At 34.4% G+C, this 18,959-nt stretch overlaps 2 protein-coding genes across 5 annotated transcripts in view; one reads left to right on the forward strand and one right to left on the reverse strand.

Moving 5' to 3' along the window:
- Nucleotides 1–167: 167 nt before the first annotated feature.
- Nucleotides 168–7,907, reverse strand: LOC117335198 (alpha- and gamma-adaptin-binding protein p34-like). The gene is made up of 9 exons (XM_033895185.1): nt 7,830–7,907; nt 6,452–6,642; nt 5,940–6,039; nt 5,434–5,523; nt 4,935–5,015; nt 4,213–4,467; nt 3,709–3,816; nt 3,510–3,559; nt 168–2,381 (listed from the first exon to the last, which is right to left on the reverse strand). Exons 1-9 carry the CDS (start codon nt 7,894–7,896, stop codon nt 2,325–2,327), a joined length of 999 nt encoding a protein of 332 aa, XP_033751076.1. The 5' UTR covers nt 7,897–7,907; the 3' UTR covers nt 168–2,324.
- A 20-nt stretch (nt 7,908–7,927) lies between these two features.
- The window catches only part of LOC117335196 (IQ domain-containing protein H-like), a 36,088-nt gene continuing 25,056 nt past the window's right edge, over nt 7,928–18,959 (forward strand). For all 4 annotated transcript variants that reach the window (XM_033895181.1, XM_033895179.1, XM_033895180.1 and 1 more), the window contains exons 1-3: nt 7,928–8,142; nt 17,374–17,484; nt 18,646–18,815. In XM_033895181.1, coding sequence (XP_033751072.1) covers nt 8,092–8,142; nt 17,374–17,484; nt 18,646–18,815 — 332 coding nt within the window. In that variant the 5' untranslated portion in view covers nt 7,928–8,091. The remainder of the gene's footprint in view (nt 8,143–17,373; nt 17,485–18,645; nt 18,816–18,959) is intronic.

Below are 18,959 nucleotides of genomic sequence, written 5' to 3' on the forward strand. Positions count from 1 at the left end.
GGCTGGTGCTCTAACCGACTGAGCTATCATGGCCGGTGCTCTAACTGACTGAGCTATCATGGCCGGTGCTCTAACCGACTGAGCTATCATGGCTGGTGCTCTAACCGACCGAGCTATCGTGGCCCCTTTGTTTTATAGACAGCAATAATGAAACAGATACATCAACATACAATGAAACTTTTCAGGTTTTTATTTTTGCAAAGCTCATCAATGGACTATACAACACCACTCTACCATATACTGAGTACAAGCAGACCACCAGTCAAATGTAACTATAACATGTTATTACGGAGTAGTGGGACATATACTGAGTACAAGCAGACCACCAGTCAAATGTAACTATAACATGTTATTACTGAGTAGTGGGACATATACTGTGTACTCGCATTCAGAATGGAAATTATACATGTCACTGTTTCACCCATTAAATGTAAACTTTATTTATTTTACAACAATTGCAAAACAAGATATATTAACTTATATTAATCACGCTTGTTGGCCCGGATGGAAGCGCGCAAGGGGTCTTACTGTGGGAGGGGTCTTACTGTGGGAGGAAACCGGAGTACCCGGGGAAAACCCACATAGTTTTTAACCAATTTCAGCAGCTTTAGATCTCCATGATGCCATATACCTTGTAAAGAGGTGTGGTGACTCCAACCACATACTGTACTTGCAATGCTAAGTTACATATTTAGATAGATTCAGTGATCATTAACAATTGCTGTCCAAAAAGTGACTTATTTTACATCTGATCTAATTACACGATAATTATTCATGCATGTAATACGCAATATTTTGAAAACTTATACAGAAAATGTACAAGAAATTCAAAAACTTCCCAGAGAAAACAAGCTTTATCTGACAAGCCACCACTGTGTTACTGTAAGGTATGTTTTGGGAAGAGAAATATACACATATGATAAAGTATCCAAATTCAAATTAATGTTCAGATTTTATTTTTCACTTAACTTTACGGCTCATCTGTGTATGTAAATAACTATTTGATAACAACAGACTCTTGATAGTGTCGACCCAGTAGTGCTTGAAAATTTAACAAGCTCAAAATCCTAACAGTTTAGGTGGGACATGGACACGGGGTGACAGCATTAGCTCCCTATTGCAGGCCTGGTGACATAAGTGATTGGAAGGATGTTATACCTTACAACTCCATACAATGTCTAGTACTTACAGAATCCACTCACAATACACTCACAATACATATACACATTAATATACTCAGTCCATATAATAATGAACTATTTAGTCTCAATTGTTAAAAGTTGCGATAATCAGCACAATCACGATATGAATACTTAGATTAATATTTAAAACAAACATGTAGCGTAACAATACAATAACACCAACACCAAATTACAAAGGGAGACAACTTATAATTTTCCTGATTTTAAATTTGATAGATAAGTACCTAGTACCTGAGACTGACATTCATACAATGGCAGAATACCTATAAGGAAGTTTTGATTTTCAACTTGATCACAGTGACAAAATCATTAATTGATAATACAGGTATCTGGATCATAATTTATAAAAGTATCCATGACTAAAAATTACACAAATCAGTTCTCGCAGATAATTCATAACATATACACACTGTAGAATCATTATGTACTGTAACATTTATATTTGACACTTAAAGAAATCATATTTAAAATTTCAATTGAAGTCATATGAAAACATGATTTTGGAATGGTTAACAGTTTTATACAAAGGATACACTGGAGTATTGTAGGTTATGAAACAAAATATAAGACTCATTGTATATTTACCACAGGCAATACACAATAACAATATAGCCCTATCTCTTCTCGTAGCACTTCTACAGGTCTCAGACCTGATCTCCATTTTACAGACTGAGCTATAAAGAACTTACAGACTGATATCACAGCACAAAGCGGTCACAAACTTTATAAAACTCAATCACATTTTGTAATAAGTAACATGCATACTATTTAACCGACAATTACACAAGTGCCCTGTACTTGATCCACTGGCTGTGTAATATGGGAACCTAACTGACCTCTTTCCAATACAAGTTTGGAATACATCAAAACATTCCACAGTCAAGCAGTACTAATAATGTATTGGAATGCTTGGACATTTTATAATCAAGTTTGTAGAAGTTGTCAGCTTTTAAACGCAAAGCGCCAACTCACATTACAGATTCACAATGAAAATTGCTAAACTATAAGAAAATAAACTTGATATTTTGCACCCCATGAACGAGTATGATGTCTCAGCCCTGCTGGACAGTTCATGTTGATAATAAAGATGGGCAACCTATAAGTTACTAGAGAAGTTCTGTATCATGTTTCTTCATCACTATCTTCACCTCCTATAGCTCGCCAAAATGATGTAGCAACCTGTCAAAAACAATGTTGTAATCTTTTTCACAAAAGAGTGGTAATAATGTTCGGGAAAGTTTAGACATGTACATGTACTTCTAAATATATGTACAAGGTTTAAAAGCTCTATGGATGTGTAATTGCCATTTCTCTAGTACTAATGCAGGCCCGAGACCATTTTTGGCTCATTGTGTGAGGATGTACGTACAATTTTAAATATTTTGTCACACAAACAGAACAAGAGGCCCATGGGCCTTATCAGTCATTTGAGTTTCGAAATATTTCAGCTAATTTGACCCTTTTTCACCCGGCCCATAAGCCCCTGGGGGTCAGGCAGGGATAACATGTGCATATCATCAAGAATTAATTCCTATTGAAATCAAACAAATGACAGTCAAAAATGTGATTTCCCCATATAAACTATAGTAAAGATTACCCCATCCCAAGGGGCAAATGTGGGACCCCAGGCTTATAAAATTCAAAATTTTGGTAAAACACCTTAAGACCTTTCCATCTATGAAGAGTATTTGATTCTAGCTTATTTGGGTCTTGAGATGAAATGTTTTGAAATATCAATTAATTTGACCCTTTTTTGCCCCACCCCTCAAGTCCCTGGGGGTCAGTCAGTACCAATATGAACGTACTAATCGACAGCCATCCCATATTGATAATTCTAACCAAGTTTGTAATATTTCCAATATTGGCAATTAGAACAAATAATGGTCAAAAATGTGTTTTCCCCATATAAACTATAGTTAACTTCACCCCCTTCCCATGGGAAAATGTGAGACGCTGGCCAGGATCATGAAATTCAAAATTTTAGTAAAGGACCTTAAGACCTTTCTATCTGTGTAGAGTATTTGATTCTACCATATCTGAAAGTTGAGAAGAAGGTTTTTGATGTTCTAGTCAAATTAACCCTTTTTGACCCAGCCCCTCAGGCCCCTGGGGGGTGGAGACCATATAATTCATCATTTTGGTTGACCTTTGGTCCTGCTAATTTTTATTGAATTTTATTCAGTGGTTTTGGAGAAGAAGCCAACAATGTAAATTGTTTACGACAGACGGCGCATGAAGCATGACGTCAGACAAAAGGCAAAAGACCTCGTCTCAGCTAGGTGACCTAAAAATTGTTAACATGTTCACCTGTTCTGCATATATCTTTCTCTCATCCAGTGGTAGGGATTCAGCTTTTTCTGAAACACAGAAGAAAAGGACTTAAATACAATACAAAACAATTTCATGTTTCATGACACTATTCATGTAAGTTTTGTATGTTTTATGTACAAATATACACAGACTTATCTAATATCAAACATATACATCCAGTGATCCTGTACCTTACCTTTCATCAGGCGGAAATTTGCAAACAATTTTTCAAAAGATTCTCCGCCAGGATCATCAGCTCCAGCAGCCTCGAAGAGAGCTAGGTCTTCCATTGGTAACATGGAATCTACAGCAGAACATAGAATTTATAGACTTACTAGGAGTTGGGAGAAACAAGTCTATAGGTTAAGTAATATGGATGTCATTCGATGCTGGTCACTATGGTACGAATTCCACAGAAAAAGATTGGTCACTACAGTGCAAATTCTCACAATTGGACACTATTTGAACAAATGGTTACCACTATACAATTCCATATGCACTAATAGGTCACTGCAAGTGCTACAGAAATCCCTAATGTAACAAAGAAGAACTTCATGGTTTGTCAAATATCTTCCATCTTAATTTTGATACTTACCGATCAAGAATGATTCATTTAAGATGCTGTCAATTAAAATTTATAGATAGCAGGTCACACAATACTATTTTCCCAGGGGTTCACTTATTACAATATCAGTCTTACCTATAACATTAACAGGTGTTTTCTTGGATTTGCCAACAGTAGCAGCTTGATTATCCCCACAACAACTGGATGTGGTACCAATCATCACCCCATTACCAGCTTCAAGTTCTCCATTTATTTCTGTATTGCCAAGTCTGCTGTTTCCTGTAGTCTCTTCCGCATCTCTGTCCAGCGGCTTCTCCGAGTCTTGCGATTTTTTGGAGGACTCTTCTTTCATTAACTCTGTCATGTAGGAACTACGGAAACTTGGTCTTTCTGAAAAAAATAAACAAAACTTAATACATGTAATTTGGAAAGAAACTGTAAATGAAATATTACCAGTATAAAAGATAATAGAATCTACTAAATAATTATATGTCCAATCTCTGAAAGCATTAAGCAGTTTTATAATTGGATTCTGATGAAGACTGCAATCTGTGATGTACTAGATCCATCAGTAATATACTAACTCAATTAATGTACTAAATCACCAAGATTTTACTAAATATATCTACTGTATAATGATTTTAATACTGTATGTTTTATTTTCCAACCTGAACAGAATGTTTCAAGACAATACAGTATTGTTATAATCAATAACAAAGTCCACAATATCTTCCGAACTTTAGAGAATATTTGATAAAATCTTATTCCGCCTAATAAAGTTACTCTGATGATAAAGAGCAGCATATTTATCCTTTTCTGTCCTGTAAGATCTTATGTTTGGTGGACTATAAACAAACCTTTCATGACAAGATCAGGCCATGTATAGGCATGTAGTGCCTGAATGATCCGCTTTACCCCAGTCGTTTCTTGGAAGTCATCTGTAAATTTTAAATTGAGATTAATATGACCAGCATATAAAAGGATCTGCTGCTTATTACACTATCAGCAAGATGAAGTATCTGGCATGCACTTTGACACTTTTTTTCCAATCAGTGAGGGGTAAAAGACCCAATAGGACAATTAGGCAGTAACAGAACAAATGTAATTCTAAGTAAATGTCATGAAAACTCATATTTATCAATCACACTTTTAACATTTTCATAAAGCAAAAGATATAAACAGTGCTGACACATCACACAATTTAACCAAGAAAAAAATGATTTTTTTTTTATCAAAAGCCTGCACATGTTTGTCCTCAATTAAAGGAAAGAATGGAAAATGTGTCTTTCATATGAAAATGTTTAAAGCCTCTATTATACCATAGTACAAACAATAGAGTGTAAAATACAAACATACCTTCACTGTCACTCTCCTCCAAGGGGCATAACTCAACCAGCTCAAAATTGTTATCAATGCACCATTCCTGTACATTGAGCTTTTTAACAGCTGAAGAGAATCAGAAATCATGTAACTAAATATATATTTCATAGGATTAATTGCATGTTTATCAGTATATAAGATTTTCCACATAAAGAAAATGATTCAATATCTAGTTTACACTGTTAAATCCTGACATCAGCAATATGATATTGTTTTGCCATTTTGCAAAAGGTTACAGATTGTAGAGCCTTATGATTAAGCCAGATTCAGAGATTGTCTTGAAAAGTTTGAGAAAAAAAAATCTGATTAAATAAATTGTATGCATTCATCATGCCTGTACATGATTAAATATCTTATCATAGCCAAATGTAAAATGTGTACAATACTTACAAGTAACCTTAACTATAAGCTAAAGCATGTGGCTATTGTATTGTAAAACTGCAATCTTTAAGCATGAAGAATGACATAAAAATATAGCATACATGTATTTTCCGAACAGGACTGGCAGACAAGAATCTGTACTGCTGGTTCTATCTGCTTCAGGTAGGGAAGCCATGATTTGGCCAGCTCAAAGCTCTTGTTCTTCAAAACAATAACGTATACAATATTAGTAAATGGTAATACCTATTTGTCAAGGATATTTTCAAGAAAATGATAACTTGACTGTTAAGACAGCATAAGATAACACAAAATGATGTATTTTTGACAGGTTAACAACGAAAAGTTATATACTTTTAGTAGATACCTGCATATACATGTACACATAAGCAATTCTGTTTTATTTTACAACATAGATAATACTATTTAAGAGTAACATACTTGTTCTTTTTTAGGATGATTAGCTAGTTATATATTATATATACAATGTATATTGAAGTAATCCAGGAAATTAAACATAAATTATAAATTAGTATTACACAAGTTACATGCCAATTCCAACTTTCTGTTTATAGCACAAATCTCAGAACATACAGAGAACTGTAATTTGCTTCACCTCTTCTGCATTAAAGTAGACCACAAATGCATGGACATTCTCAGCAAAAGCTTCATTGCCTATTGTTCTTCTTGATGTGCAGCACAACTTGATATCTGCAGTGTAGTATTTGGTATCTATGTGCCAGTCATATCCCAATACATTCTCAATCAATGGGTCTGTCGATGGTAAATTCTCAACATTCAATATTTCTGAAAAAAAAAAAATGAAATGAAGTAAATTTTAGTTTACCCATGGCTTGCAATTATTTTCTCACATGTACATTTGTATGACACCACTAGTACTACATTTGCCATTGACATGAGGTAGGAGATTACATATATACAGTGAAATCTAACTTTACCGACCACTGACTTAATTAAAGGACATCATGTACAAATGTATTATCAAACCATATCCATTGGTCAGTTAAGTGTTCAGCTTTTGTTGCAGTTTAATCATGCATGTATATATAGCAAAGTTTATACATGTCTTCAACAGTCATGTCCTTTTCATTTGTTCTACTGTGTGCCTTAAATTTGCTCCTATACCAATCATAGCGAAGGTTGCCGCTTCAGATGGATCCAATGACAGAAATTTTGTAAATATTATATATATTACTTGCAAGATCCTCATATTTAAACTATCAATGTGCATACAGGTTAACCGTTTATGCTATGTAGAAGTAAATCCATGTACATATAAACAACTTTAATCTGTATTCTAGAAAATTCTGGCAATATTCTCACAACTAAAAGATGGTAATGTTTTGAGTTTTACGACCAAACTTGCTTCGAAATCTCTTCGGACTTCACCAAATCTGCAAATAAAACCAGACTTGTAAGTTTTGCTCTCCACTACAATACTCTATGATAAACTGCAGTGTTGTACAGTATTGTATCATAGAGGAGTGGAAATTACATGTCTAATTTTATTAGATTGATAGACTCTAATAACTCCCACATTCCCATAATTGAATATATCATGTGTGGCATTGTAATGACTGCCAATTGCTAGTTGAGACAACCGAACATGCTTCAAAATCTATTCAGACTTCGCCAACTATGCAAATAAAACGTCTTTTAAAGTACAACAAACTTAACTCCTTGTTCCAATACTGGTTTTCTGATTCATTAAATAATTTACTGACTGAAAATCTGTTTAATGCTTTGAAAATTTGAGTACAAAAAGGCACTATTCTTTACCATGAGTCAGATACTATATATAATACTGATATCACTATTCACTGGACAGGGCCAGTGTGTTTGATTGTCGCCCTTTGAAAAAAATGACATTTTCTTTCCGTCTGTCTGATTTATTGAGATGACATGTTAAAAACATACAGTGTTCTTCAACTACAATTCACACTGGGTTAGTTCTGTTAGGCACGTATACATACGTCTAATAAGATCATCAGATTGAACTTCGCTGCAACATGACGTGAAAAGTGCATAGGAAGACATCATTGAACCGGAAGTGCGGACTACGTCACAATTTTTGTTGTTTGATGTGTTGCTGGAGAAACAGTGCATGGCTGGCGGTTTTTTGGGTCATGAGTGTTCGTGGATATTAGATATGTAGCGATATTTTATTAGTTGCATTACAAGTCAATTTGTATGCATTCATTATTTTAAGGGACAGTGACATTTCGATCCTTCAAGATGACAGAAATAGAAACACGACCAGAAGAAGTTGGACAAATCCTGTTAAAGGTAAGAGTTCGGCTGGTACACAATGATTAGTACCATGTAGTACTAGGTTGTTATTGTAAGTTACATCTACAGACATGACAGAATGGCTATATTGTATCATAACCAATCTAATTAAAACGAAACTTTTAATTTGTGCTCCTCTACGATACACGGCAAAACAGTTTTGTATGGTATCGTAAAGGAATGGAAATTATAAGTCTATTTTTTTAGATTGATAGACTCTCACATTCCTAATTGCAATAGGTATGACATCTTAATCATGGCCAGTTGCTAGTTAAGAAAACTTCAATGTCAAGTTGGATGATTCTGATGAAATCGTCAGTATTTCTATTATATGGAAATGGAGATGAAAAGTAAATAAAATGGAGAATATGTATATACTGCATTAGGGACACTTAAAAAAATGTACAATATGTCTCTAGTGTAGATATTTAGCTCTTTAGAATAAAGTATTCTTTTATAATTACCAATGGGTATTATACAAAATATTGGTTGTGGAACATGGCTGATAAAACATTTGTAAATCTATAGACTATACACAAGAAACTTATAATAGACAGTTACGTACACATATGTATACGTACATGTAGCTGAGGGTAGAGTACCAGTCAGTATCCAGGAAATAAAACTATCAGGGTACAATTTTATATGTTTTTCCATTGACAACCTGACAATTCCCCTTCACCTAACCATATCAGCCCACTGCTGTACCCGATTCAGCTAGCTGAGAGAGATTCCTTCTGGCACAAAGCTAGAGGCAAATAAAAGGTGACTTGATTAATATAATACATGTACAGTACATTGTACCTATATTTTAAAATTTCAAAACATACAAGTTTAAGCATTAGCACTTTCAGTTTAAGCTCACCTTCTCCAAAGGGCTGGTGAGCCCTAAATGCCTGAATGGATTATGATGAAATTTGGTCTGGAGCGTTCTTGAGCAAAGGAGATTGAATGTTGTTTAAATAAAGGCTGTGCTTGCATGTCTCCCTGGGGGCCAAAGGGACAATAGAGGAAGTAGGGGTAAATGCTTTAAATCCCTACTGGCCATGAATAACTGAATGGATTGTGATGAAATTTGGTCTGAAGCATTATTGGGCAAAGGAGATCCAGTTAAGCATTAAACAACATTCCGTGAATGATCCTATAACACAGAACAGGATTGCAGACAAATTGAATAACTCATATTAGCAAGAAGTAAAACAGCTGACGGAACTACCCATGGAATTTTGTCTTGTTACTTTCCCTGCAAAAAATATAGTTTGTGAAAAAAATCACAAAAAGACTGGTATCATTTCTAAAATTTAATCTAGCAATATTTGCAACTCACATTTTATGTTATTTTTTGTCATATGGAGAAATATTTGACCACGCTGGCTTTTTAAAAAAAAAACGTCAGAAAACTAGGCTAGTTACAAAGATGTATTTTGCATATTACTAAGCACGTGTTATGATCTCATGACACAGAACTGGCCTAGGAAGTGTTATATGGTGATACTGCATAGCAAAATATTGTTCACAAACAAGGATGTGACTCCCCTAGCCTAGGGCCAGAGAGAAGGGACTCATTAAGGGAAATATAGCAAAAAACTTTAAAATCCCTCTTCTTTTAAGAATGACAGATTTGGTCCACACTTGGTTCAAAACATTGTATGGAATGACAGCTCAAGAGTAGGAAAATATTTGAAATATAGCTTATATGAGGATATTTTGCCATAATTACTTAAATATCCATGTGAGTAATGCAGGCTCTCTGGGCCTCTTGTTCAATCTTTATGATACTTAAAATGTCTAGACACACTGTTTCTAATCTATGACATTATTACAAGGGTGATTATGTGACATCATTATGGGGGATAAATCTAGGTTTGGTTTGAAAATTTTGATAAAATGCATAATTTCCTTTTTTTGTTTAAAATATTACATACATTTATAGATTTATCTCCAATACACAAGGGAAAATGGCGAAAGCTGCATGTGAATTGGTCGTCAAAATTTGTTATTTTTGTTATATATATATATATACAATTGTTATACATGTAGATAAATTACAAGATTCAAAACTGGACACTGAGAATTAGATCTTTTTTATACATGAATACATTGTACAGAGATTAAATAGATCAGGCATTAGATCAGACACACTATGCATATTATTACTGTCTTTTGAAAAAAAGTTGTTTTGGTGTATAAAAGACAAATTAATTTAGCAGATTTTTTACAGATTAAAAGAAGATCAAAGTTACTTTATTCAGGGATGAAGAAAAATAGAAATATACACATACAGAATCAAAATATCTTGTAACATTTTAGAAAATGTTTAATTTAGAGAAATAGGAACTGGCCAATCAGTAGCCTTTGATCAATGAATTAGAAACTGGCTTAGTTGTAGTGCTCACTGAATAAAATAATACAGATTCAATATTGGTCTGTATCCATGGATCAATTATTGTCTGAGCAAAAAGAATTCTTTATACTTTAATACCTTAGATTGCAAAATATTGATTTGGTGCAGTGTTGATACCATTACGTAACCCCAAGGTTGTTTAAATTTTAAGATGTTTGCTTCAATCCAACTTAGAAGGTTATCATGGTGCATTGTTTTGGTGATGCAGCATACTTATACTTCAACATCTGACAAATGATATTAGTCTGTTTGACTTCCTGATTTGAACCTGTTTGACCTTTGTGGGATGAGTTATATCCCTTTATGACCTTTGTAGGATAAGTTGACCCTGATTTGACTCTATTTATTATCTTTAAAAGCTTAATTGACCCTGTAGGATCTTTGTTGATTGAGTTGACCATGTTTGACCTTTGCAAGCTGAGTTGACCCTGTAAAATCTTTGTGGACAGAGTTAACCATGTAAAAACAACCTTTGTTGACAGCATTAACCCTGTACAACCACTGTGTACGTGGTACATTTTGTACATAAATTTACACTTCTAAAGACATTTGTGGGCTAAATTGACCCTGTATGATCTTAATGTGTGGGCTGAGTAGATGCTGTACAACCTTTGTGGACTAAAAATTGATCCTGTAGGACCTTTAATAATTTGTGGGCAGAACTGAACCTCTTTGACCAAATATGGGCTGAGTTAAACTTTTATTGCTTAATTGAACCTGTTGGACCTTTTTGGGCTAAATTTAGCCTGTAGGACATTTGTGGGCTTAATTGAACCTACCAGTTTAATGGACTTTTATAGGACCTTTGTGGGATAAGTTGAAATGGTACAGTTGTTTGTGATGACGTCGCCTTATAGGGATTTAATTTTGTAGGACCTGTGGGTTAGATGGTTGTGTCAGATGTGTATTCATTGCTCGCTGTCATTGATCATATGGGATGTGTGTGGTGTCAATAAATCTGTATAGCTTGTATGCTAGATCATTTGACCCAAGAAAAAAAGGCAGACTGCCTTATTCAGAAAATAATAAGTTGTCTTCTGATTCGAGTGAGTCCTTGTAAAGTATATTTGTACATTGTGTCTGTGTTAATCTAGCAGTTTGATCTTTAGTTTGATTTATATCCAAAACAACCTCCAAGCATACCACTAATTAATACCCCACAATAATATCACAATTTTATAGTGGTCTTTGTTTTAGTGTGATATTTTGTAAACATTTATGTTTTAGTTGTTAAAGTTTGCATGGTTCTTATCAATTAAAATCATTTTGATGCCGTTTGTACTGACACCCAAACAGTACATACCATGAAGACATGTATTAACATTTCTTGTGTGTTTTTTTTTTAAGAAGTACTTGCATGCGTTCAAATATTGATCGGATTTAGAAGGAATGGGACTGAGGTACAATGCAGACATTTAAATTTTAATCTGAGGATAAAGTCTATCATCTGATCATTCCCTGATAATGAGGTGTTGAAGTTTTGAATATTGACTGTTGTTGGAGATACAGTACAATCAAATGGTACATTAGGGACATAGTCTGGTTACTGTCTCAGTTCTCACGCTTAGTGTAAACAATATTACTGGCCGATGTTAGTTTTAAAGTAGGGATACGAGGGGATAGAACTCCCAGGCAGACAAAATATTATGTCATTGTTACAATGCCATCCACCAGGTGATAAAGTCTAATGTGATAAAAAAAGCCAAGTGTGCAATGTTAGGATGTCCAAAGGGAAGTGAATGTCACCTGTGAGAAGTTCTGTATAACTTACAATGACAGAAAAGAGGGCTATATTTGAACAGCCTGGCAGTGTTAGTTTGCCAACTTTGCCGTACCAATTCCAGACTCCGAATGTGAAAAAGAAAAGTTCTGTCTGTAAAGATGTGGATTATTCACAAGTTGTGAAGGAGGTAAGGTTTGTAATGGTATAATTTCTTGGAAGAGTCTGCTGAGAAATTAGAATAACTATATAACTAGTACAAGTCCTTGGACTATTATAAATGTAACAGAATACTGTACGAAATAAAACTGAATCATTGGACAAGTTTGTGTTAACTAGCTATATACGTGTATAGCTGGTCTGAAAGTTGAAACAATTAAGGTTGTCCAATTTAACGGAATTGATAAAATATTCATTCAAAGGAAAGGGTACAGCTTATATATCAGGTGATTAGTGACAAATATTAACTTGCCCACAAAATTAAATTTGACCTCAGTTTTTTTTTTTTCCTGGTAACGTTTCTTTTTCTTATAACTTAATTTACCTATAGATCTGCAGCAAGTCTTAATACTTTACAGAGAAATTGTATTTACATGTATTATTAAGTATGAGGACATGCAATAGGCTAGCTAAGGCCAGTCCCAGCTAAGGGAATACATTAGTAAAGAAAGCTCATTAAATTCCTATTTGGGAATAATTTGAAAATCCTTTAAAAAAAATATTCTGGCAGCTATTGTTGGAGAAATTCAGTGATAGATCCTTAAAATTCCGTTTTCTCCAGAAAGTTAAATTGGCACAACCCCCTAAAAAGAGCCTTTTACAATGGTAAATAAATAATTTAGTCATTTAAGAAAATATGCGGTGACTACCATAGTGAGCTAGAAATACACAGAAGCTGTAATCCCATTCTCTTGAAACTTTTACTTCAGGTTTGTTATTTTGTAGTTTTAATATACATGTAGAAAATTTACTCTGTATATTCTAGAGCTTTAAAATCCTGCACTGTTACACATTCTGCTATATATATAAGATAGTGCCAGTAATTAATCCAAACAAGTTGGCTCAATCAGATTTACGATCCTTTGTATATATGTAATACTTTATGTAAGATTGTATCACTGTAAACAGATTTGTAGGAGATTGTCTATAATCTGTCAATGTCTAACAGCCGTGACAGCTTAGTTTTATGTGTTGTTGAGATGGTCACTCATGCAGGTCCATTAGTTATAATAAGGTATTAAATATATTATTTAAAAAAAAAATACCACCCAGTGTACATACAGGCTGTTGTCCACCTCAGTATATGTTAAATTTTGTTGATCAGAAATTTATCCTGTGATTTTAATATCAGATGGTATGAAAATCATCTTATAGGAAATTTATAGCATAGAAAAAAAAGAATGGGTGTTTGGCTACCATTAAATTTACTGCTTTTTTGATCTTCAGAATTCTGTTGCTGCCATTGAATATTAAGGCATTAATTGTGAGACACAACAGAGAGTTTGCTACATATATACCAAAGTTTTTGATTTGGAGTTTGTTATTTATTTTTATTTTACATAGAAAGATGGACATATTATGATAACATTTCATCATATCTTTCATATGGTCACACAAAATTTTATTATCAAGTCAGTGACGATCCAAATCCAGATGATATTCTGGGTATATTACATGGGCCAAGTCTGTTGAATGGAACACCAAGATATAATTACTGTCTGGATATTTATAAAATAGAATTGACTATACACAGGTATTCTTAATGTACACTAAAATCCTTGTATGTAAACACTGAAAGGATTTTAGAGGAACAAATTAATCTTTTGGATGATTGAATTCTTTAGGTCTGAAGGTGTTTTGGCTGGAGTCAATTGTTTGGGTAGATTGGAGTCTTTAGGGCCGGGGTATAGTGTTCTCTTCTTTATTGTAAATTCAATTGGGATCGTTGGTAATCAGCCAAGTGGAACCTGTTTTATTGTGACTTATGATAGAAATAACTTGTACAGTATAGAAATAGTCTTTCTCAGTATGATCTGAGATTTTCTCAGGTATTATATGAGATTGTGTTTAATTCCATTAACGAATGTCCATTAACATGAGTGTACACCTACCAGGTATGCTGGTAATTTGTCTGCCATGAGTGTTGCCTATTAGGTAAAGAGATTTGTGCTGGGTCAGAGGTATACACACATATTTATCGAGTCCGTACGGGTTCTGACTATCGATAATATTTTATGACTAAAACATTTTTATTGTGAAGTCGTTTCTTTTGTGACATCATAGTACAACTTTGGTAAGGGCTGGTGATCATGAAGGAGCGCTGCATGGAATTGCCTAGCTGTTAAAGACTGATGCTAAATGCAAATTTGTTGACCAATCAAATTACTTGATGATCTGGCCATGCATGCTATTGCATAACAAACATTATTAAGTATCAATTAGTTTTGATGGATTTAAAAAATATTTTCACTGTGATATATGCTAATGATATATGCGTGTGTGGTATTCAGATGATACTGGGAGATACACATTGGTCTGTTTAGTTATTCAATGATAAGCCCATTGTCTGGTGATAATTCCACTCAATACCATTGCAGTTATGTATGTAACAATGCTATATTTCAATGACCTTCAATAACCAATAAGGAGGAGTGGGTTTGGAAGCAGGAAACTTTTGGTGTTTGCAGTCATTTGTCAGACGATATGAGGAAGCTTAAAATAGATAAATGTACAAATAGATAACCTTAGACCTATTCACCTGGAATTAATGTTAATATACAGGTATTACAGCTTCAAAGCTCTACTTTAAACTGTATTGATATACCAGAGGAAATCTATCGATCTCCAGGGTTTTATGGAGAAAATTGCAACCATTAAAGTTTGAGTCAGGTGGACATAACTATAACTTGGTTTAGTATGATTTGATTAAGACATTTTTTCTTAATTTTACTTAAAATATTAGAATACAAAGGAAATTTCTGATGTGTAAATGTGTACCATAACTTGTATAAATGCATGTACCAGGGAATCGTACAAACCAGAGTCTTTAAGAATAGTAGTTGCTACTCCTGCTTAGCGCTCAGCATATTAGGAGGGGGACGACTGGTTAATTTGTTGTCAGTATTATGTGACCTGATGGGGTGTCCTGCTGGGTGTCTTCGGCAGTATGCTTCAGTGAGGTAGCACTATAAATCAGCAGAAGTTCTGGCCTATCTCAAGGAGACTTAACACAAGTATAATGCAGCCTCCCAAAACATGCATACACATTCACCACACGCATGCATAAGGCATGCACGGAAGGCCGTCCTTAAATGACCTTAGCTGTTGATAGGACGTTAAACAAATAAAACCAAACCAAACCAAACGTATAAAGTACATGTATGTGTATGATCAGTGTGTTATCAGCTGTGCACCTAAGATCCCAGACAGTGTCTGTAGACTGTCAGACCGTTTTCAGCAAATCTACAAATAGTCTGTCCAAGCTAGGTTACAAATCACTTTGCTCTTAAAATCCTGTACCCGTTTAGGAAAATCAATGGCGATGTCCTACATAACCCAGTGTATTATATATGGAATACTCGACACACTTACAAATGGACGGGTACCACCATTAATGTTGATAATCACCTAAATCCCTGACAAAACACCTCACAAAAATGACCATATACCAAGGATGCAAACTTATTTTACTACAAGGTATGCCAACTTGATACATTAATCACTAATGTTGGCCGGATGGAAGCGTGGGAGGGGTCTTACTGTGGGAGGAAACCGGAGTACCAGAAGAAAACCCATGTGATTGGGCAAGTACTCCATATCTTTCACGTGTGATCGGAAATCGCACCCTGGCTACCTAGGTGAAAGGCAAATGTGTTACCACTGTGTCACCTGACCACTCCATACCACGGATCTGTATGCAGGTCTGGTTCGAACAATAATGCAATTGATTACTTAAGATTGATTGTTTCCCTCCTGTACATTAATGTGATAGGTTTATAGATTGAGCTCTGTTACAGTTATAGTTATGAGATAATAAAATCTTTTGAAGTCTTCCACATTATCCTAGAAGATGACAACATAACTAAGAGGTGGATATAGAAATTTTCACTTAAATGTCTGAATTTCTTCAATTTCAACTTACTTGTCAGATGGTTGAGCGATGTTTCTGAGAAAGCTTAGTACATGATACCAGGTACCGTATTTGACCTAATAATGGTGCAGGGCGCGGGTAATTCACAGTGGGGGCGCCCTTATTAAGATTAGTTATTCTGAATTTTTATGAAACAGACTACCTTATAGCAGAATACCCAAGGCTGTGGAAACGGTAAAATATTCAGTCATAAAAATATTCCAGATGAAGATATCTATTCATTATCATATATTAAGCTTAAACATCACTTGAATATTCCTGTAAACTTGTAAACCATGCCAGCTGATCTTTAGACCAGAGAACGTGTGTTCCACCATTTATAGACACAGGTGATTTCCCAGATCATATCAGACATCGTTTTCTTTGACCTAATAATTGATTTACAATGTCTTTTACTAGCTTTCTGTTCTGAACAAAAGTTATTTATCAACAAGAATGAAGTCTTTTACTTTATCTTCAAATAAAGATGATAAGTTTATAGTTATTATTTGTATGTGTGTTTAGTTTCGGGTGCTCTTTGCACTGACATGTCATCTGTAGGAATAGACAAAATGTGGCGAAAACTTGTGTTCCAGTTACCTAATTTTCTGAAGAAAATTGAACACATAAAGTAGCAAAACATTTTACATGAATTATTACTTTTGAACACCATATTGGCACTCAGTCAAACATTTATTTCCTTGAAAAAAGGTAGGGGCGCCCTTATTAGGTCAAATACGGTATGTTACAGAGACTGGATTTGACCCATATTGATCCCTTTAGCATTTCATCTACATTACGTTTGTTGTTCACTGCAAAATACAATTATGAAAACGGCAAACATATTCATTTCTATTCTGGGTTTGTTTTTTTTGTTTTTCTCAAGTGAAAGTTTTCAAGATTTACTGAGTGTTTTCACTAGAGATAATTATAAGTTTGACTTGCCATATTTATCATTTTCTCTATATTCAACAGGTACAAGATGATATCCGCCAGCTCCGAGATAGAATTAATCATGGGGACGGGGGCAGTATTAACATCAAGGATCTGGAAAGTGCCCTAGCCAAAACTGAAGAAGGCCTACAGGTAGGTATCAAGTCTAATGAAAGATAGTATAGCCAGAAGAAGAGTCGAGATGGGAATCCAGTCTAACAAGCTGGCCCCCCCGGGACTAGACAAGTTGTTTACTCAGACTACAGCAGAAGATATTGTTCATTGATAAAGACTGAAGTAGGAGCCTGGATTTAATTTACCTGTCTTTCATTATATGAAACTTTTTGCTTGTTAAGAAATCTTTTCCATTTTCCTCAGAGTTCTTTTCCTGGATATTTCCTAACCCTTGCCAAAGTGCCAGCATTTTGCTGGAAATTATCTATCTAGTACTTGTATAAAGATTTTATGGAACATCACTTCAGTATAAGGATTAGGGACAAGTTCAGTGCTGTATGTGTTATTGAAGGCCTTTAAATTGCCCTAACAATATGTGAGGACATACAATTGGAATTAAATAAATCAAAGTTAAACAAACAAAAAAACCTGTTAACTATTTATTACAATATTGTATTATGGATTTTTTCAACAAGAAATGATAAATATTTGATTTTTTTTTTATTCAACAATTACTTAAACAAACAAGTCAAGTTGAACAAATATCAAATATTGGATCTGTAATAGAAAACCTTTTACCATATCCTGTTATAGACCACAGTGTTATACTGTTTATCGAGAATTTGATGACGTCCAGTCCACTGCTTTTATTGATGAATTGTCAGTGTAAAAGTGAGCTTTATCCCCAGTCGAGAATTATCCAAGGCTGAGAAGTCTCAGTCCTTTCAGTCAGTCAGACTTACCAGCCTTTAACAGATTAGTTTCACTACTGATATTTAGATGCAGTTTCTTACGTCAGTCTTTTTAAATCAATGGAATTAACTGAATTGTTGCAATGTGGGAGAGTTTAAAGGAAACGATGTAGTGGAATATTTGATCATTATACAGGTACAATAGCTGTTTGATGTTAAAACTTAAACATGCTACAAATAGAATTCTTAGTGGTACATTTAAATCATAAACATATAACTGATATAAGGCTAATGATGTTGATGTAGCTCTGTTATTATTTAATGGGTAATGATTTGTTTTTAAGAATGAATTACATGACATTATGATAAGATGCCCTAGATACCACAGGGTAGCACTAGAAGATATTAATCACATGATTTGAAAATGCTTTTTTTTTTTTTTTTGCAGATGAAGACAGAACAGGTGATTAACCATTACAACAACAAGGTTCAGACCCTGCCCACAGCTCTCAGCACCAGGTTTGACCCTGGAATGGTGGCTATGGAGCAAACCTGGGACCTCAAAACCAAGGCCAAGTCAGAGATGAAGAGAGTTCAGGATCAGCAATACCTTGCCAGGTGTGTCCACAAAATCAAGTATTCATTGATACATGAACTAGATATTTGTTTATTGGTACATGAACCAAATATTTTGAAATGTCTGTCTCTCCATTTTTTTCACCAGGTTGTTTTACCTGTTGACATTCTTGTCCTCACTAGTAC

This window comes from Pecten maximus, chromosome 9 (assembly GCF_902652985.1).
Source record: "Pecten maximus chromosome 9, xPecMax1.1, whole genome shotgun sequence".
Classification (NCBI taxonomy): domain Eukaryota; kingdom Metazoa; phylum Mollusca; class Bivalvia; order Pectinida; family Pectinidae; genus Pecten; species Pecten maximus.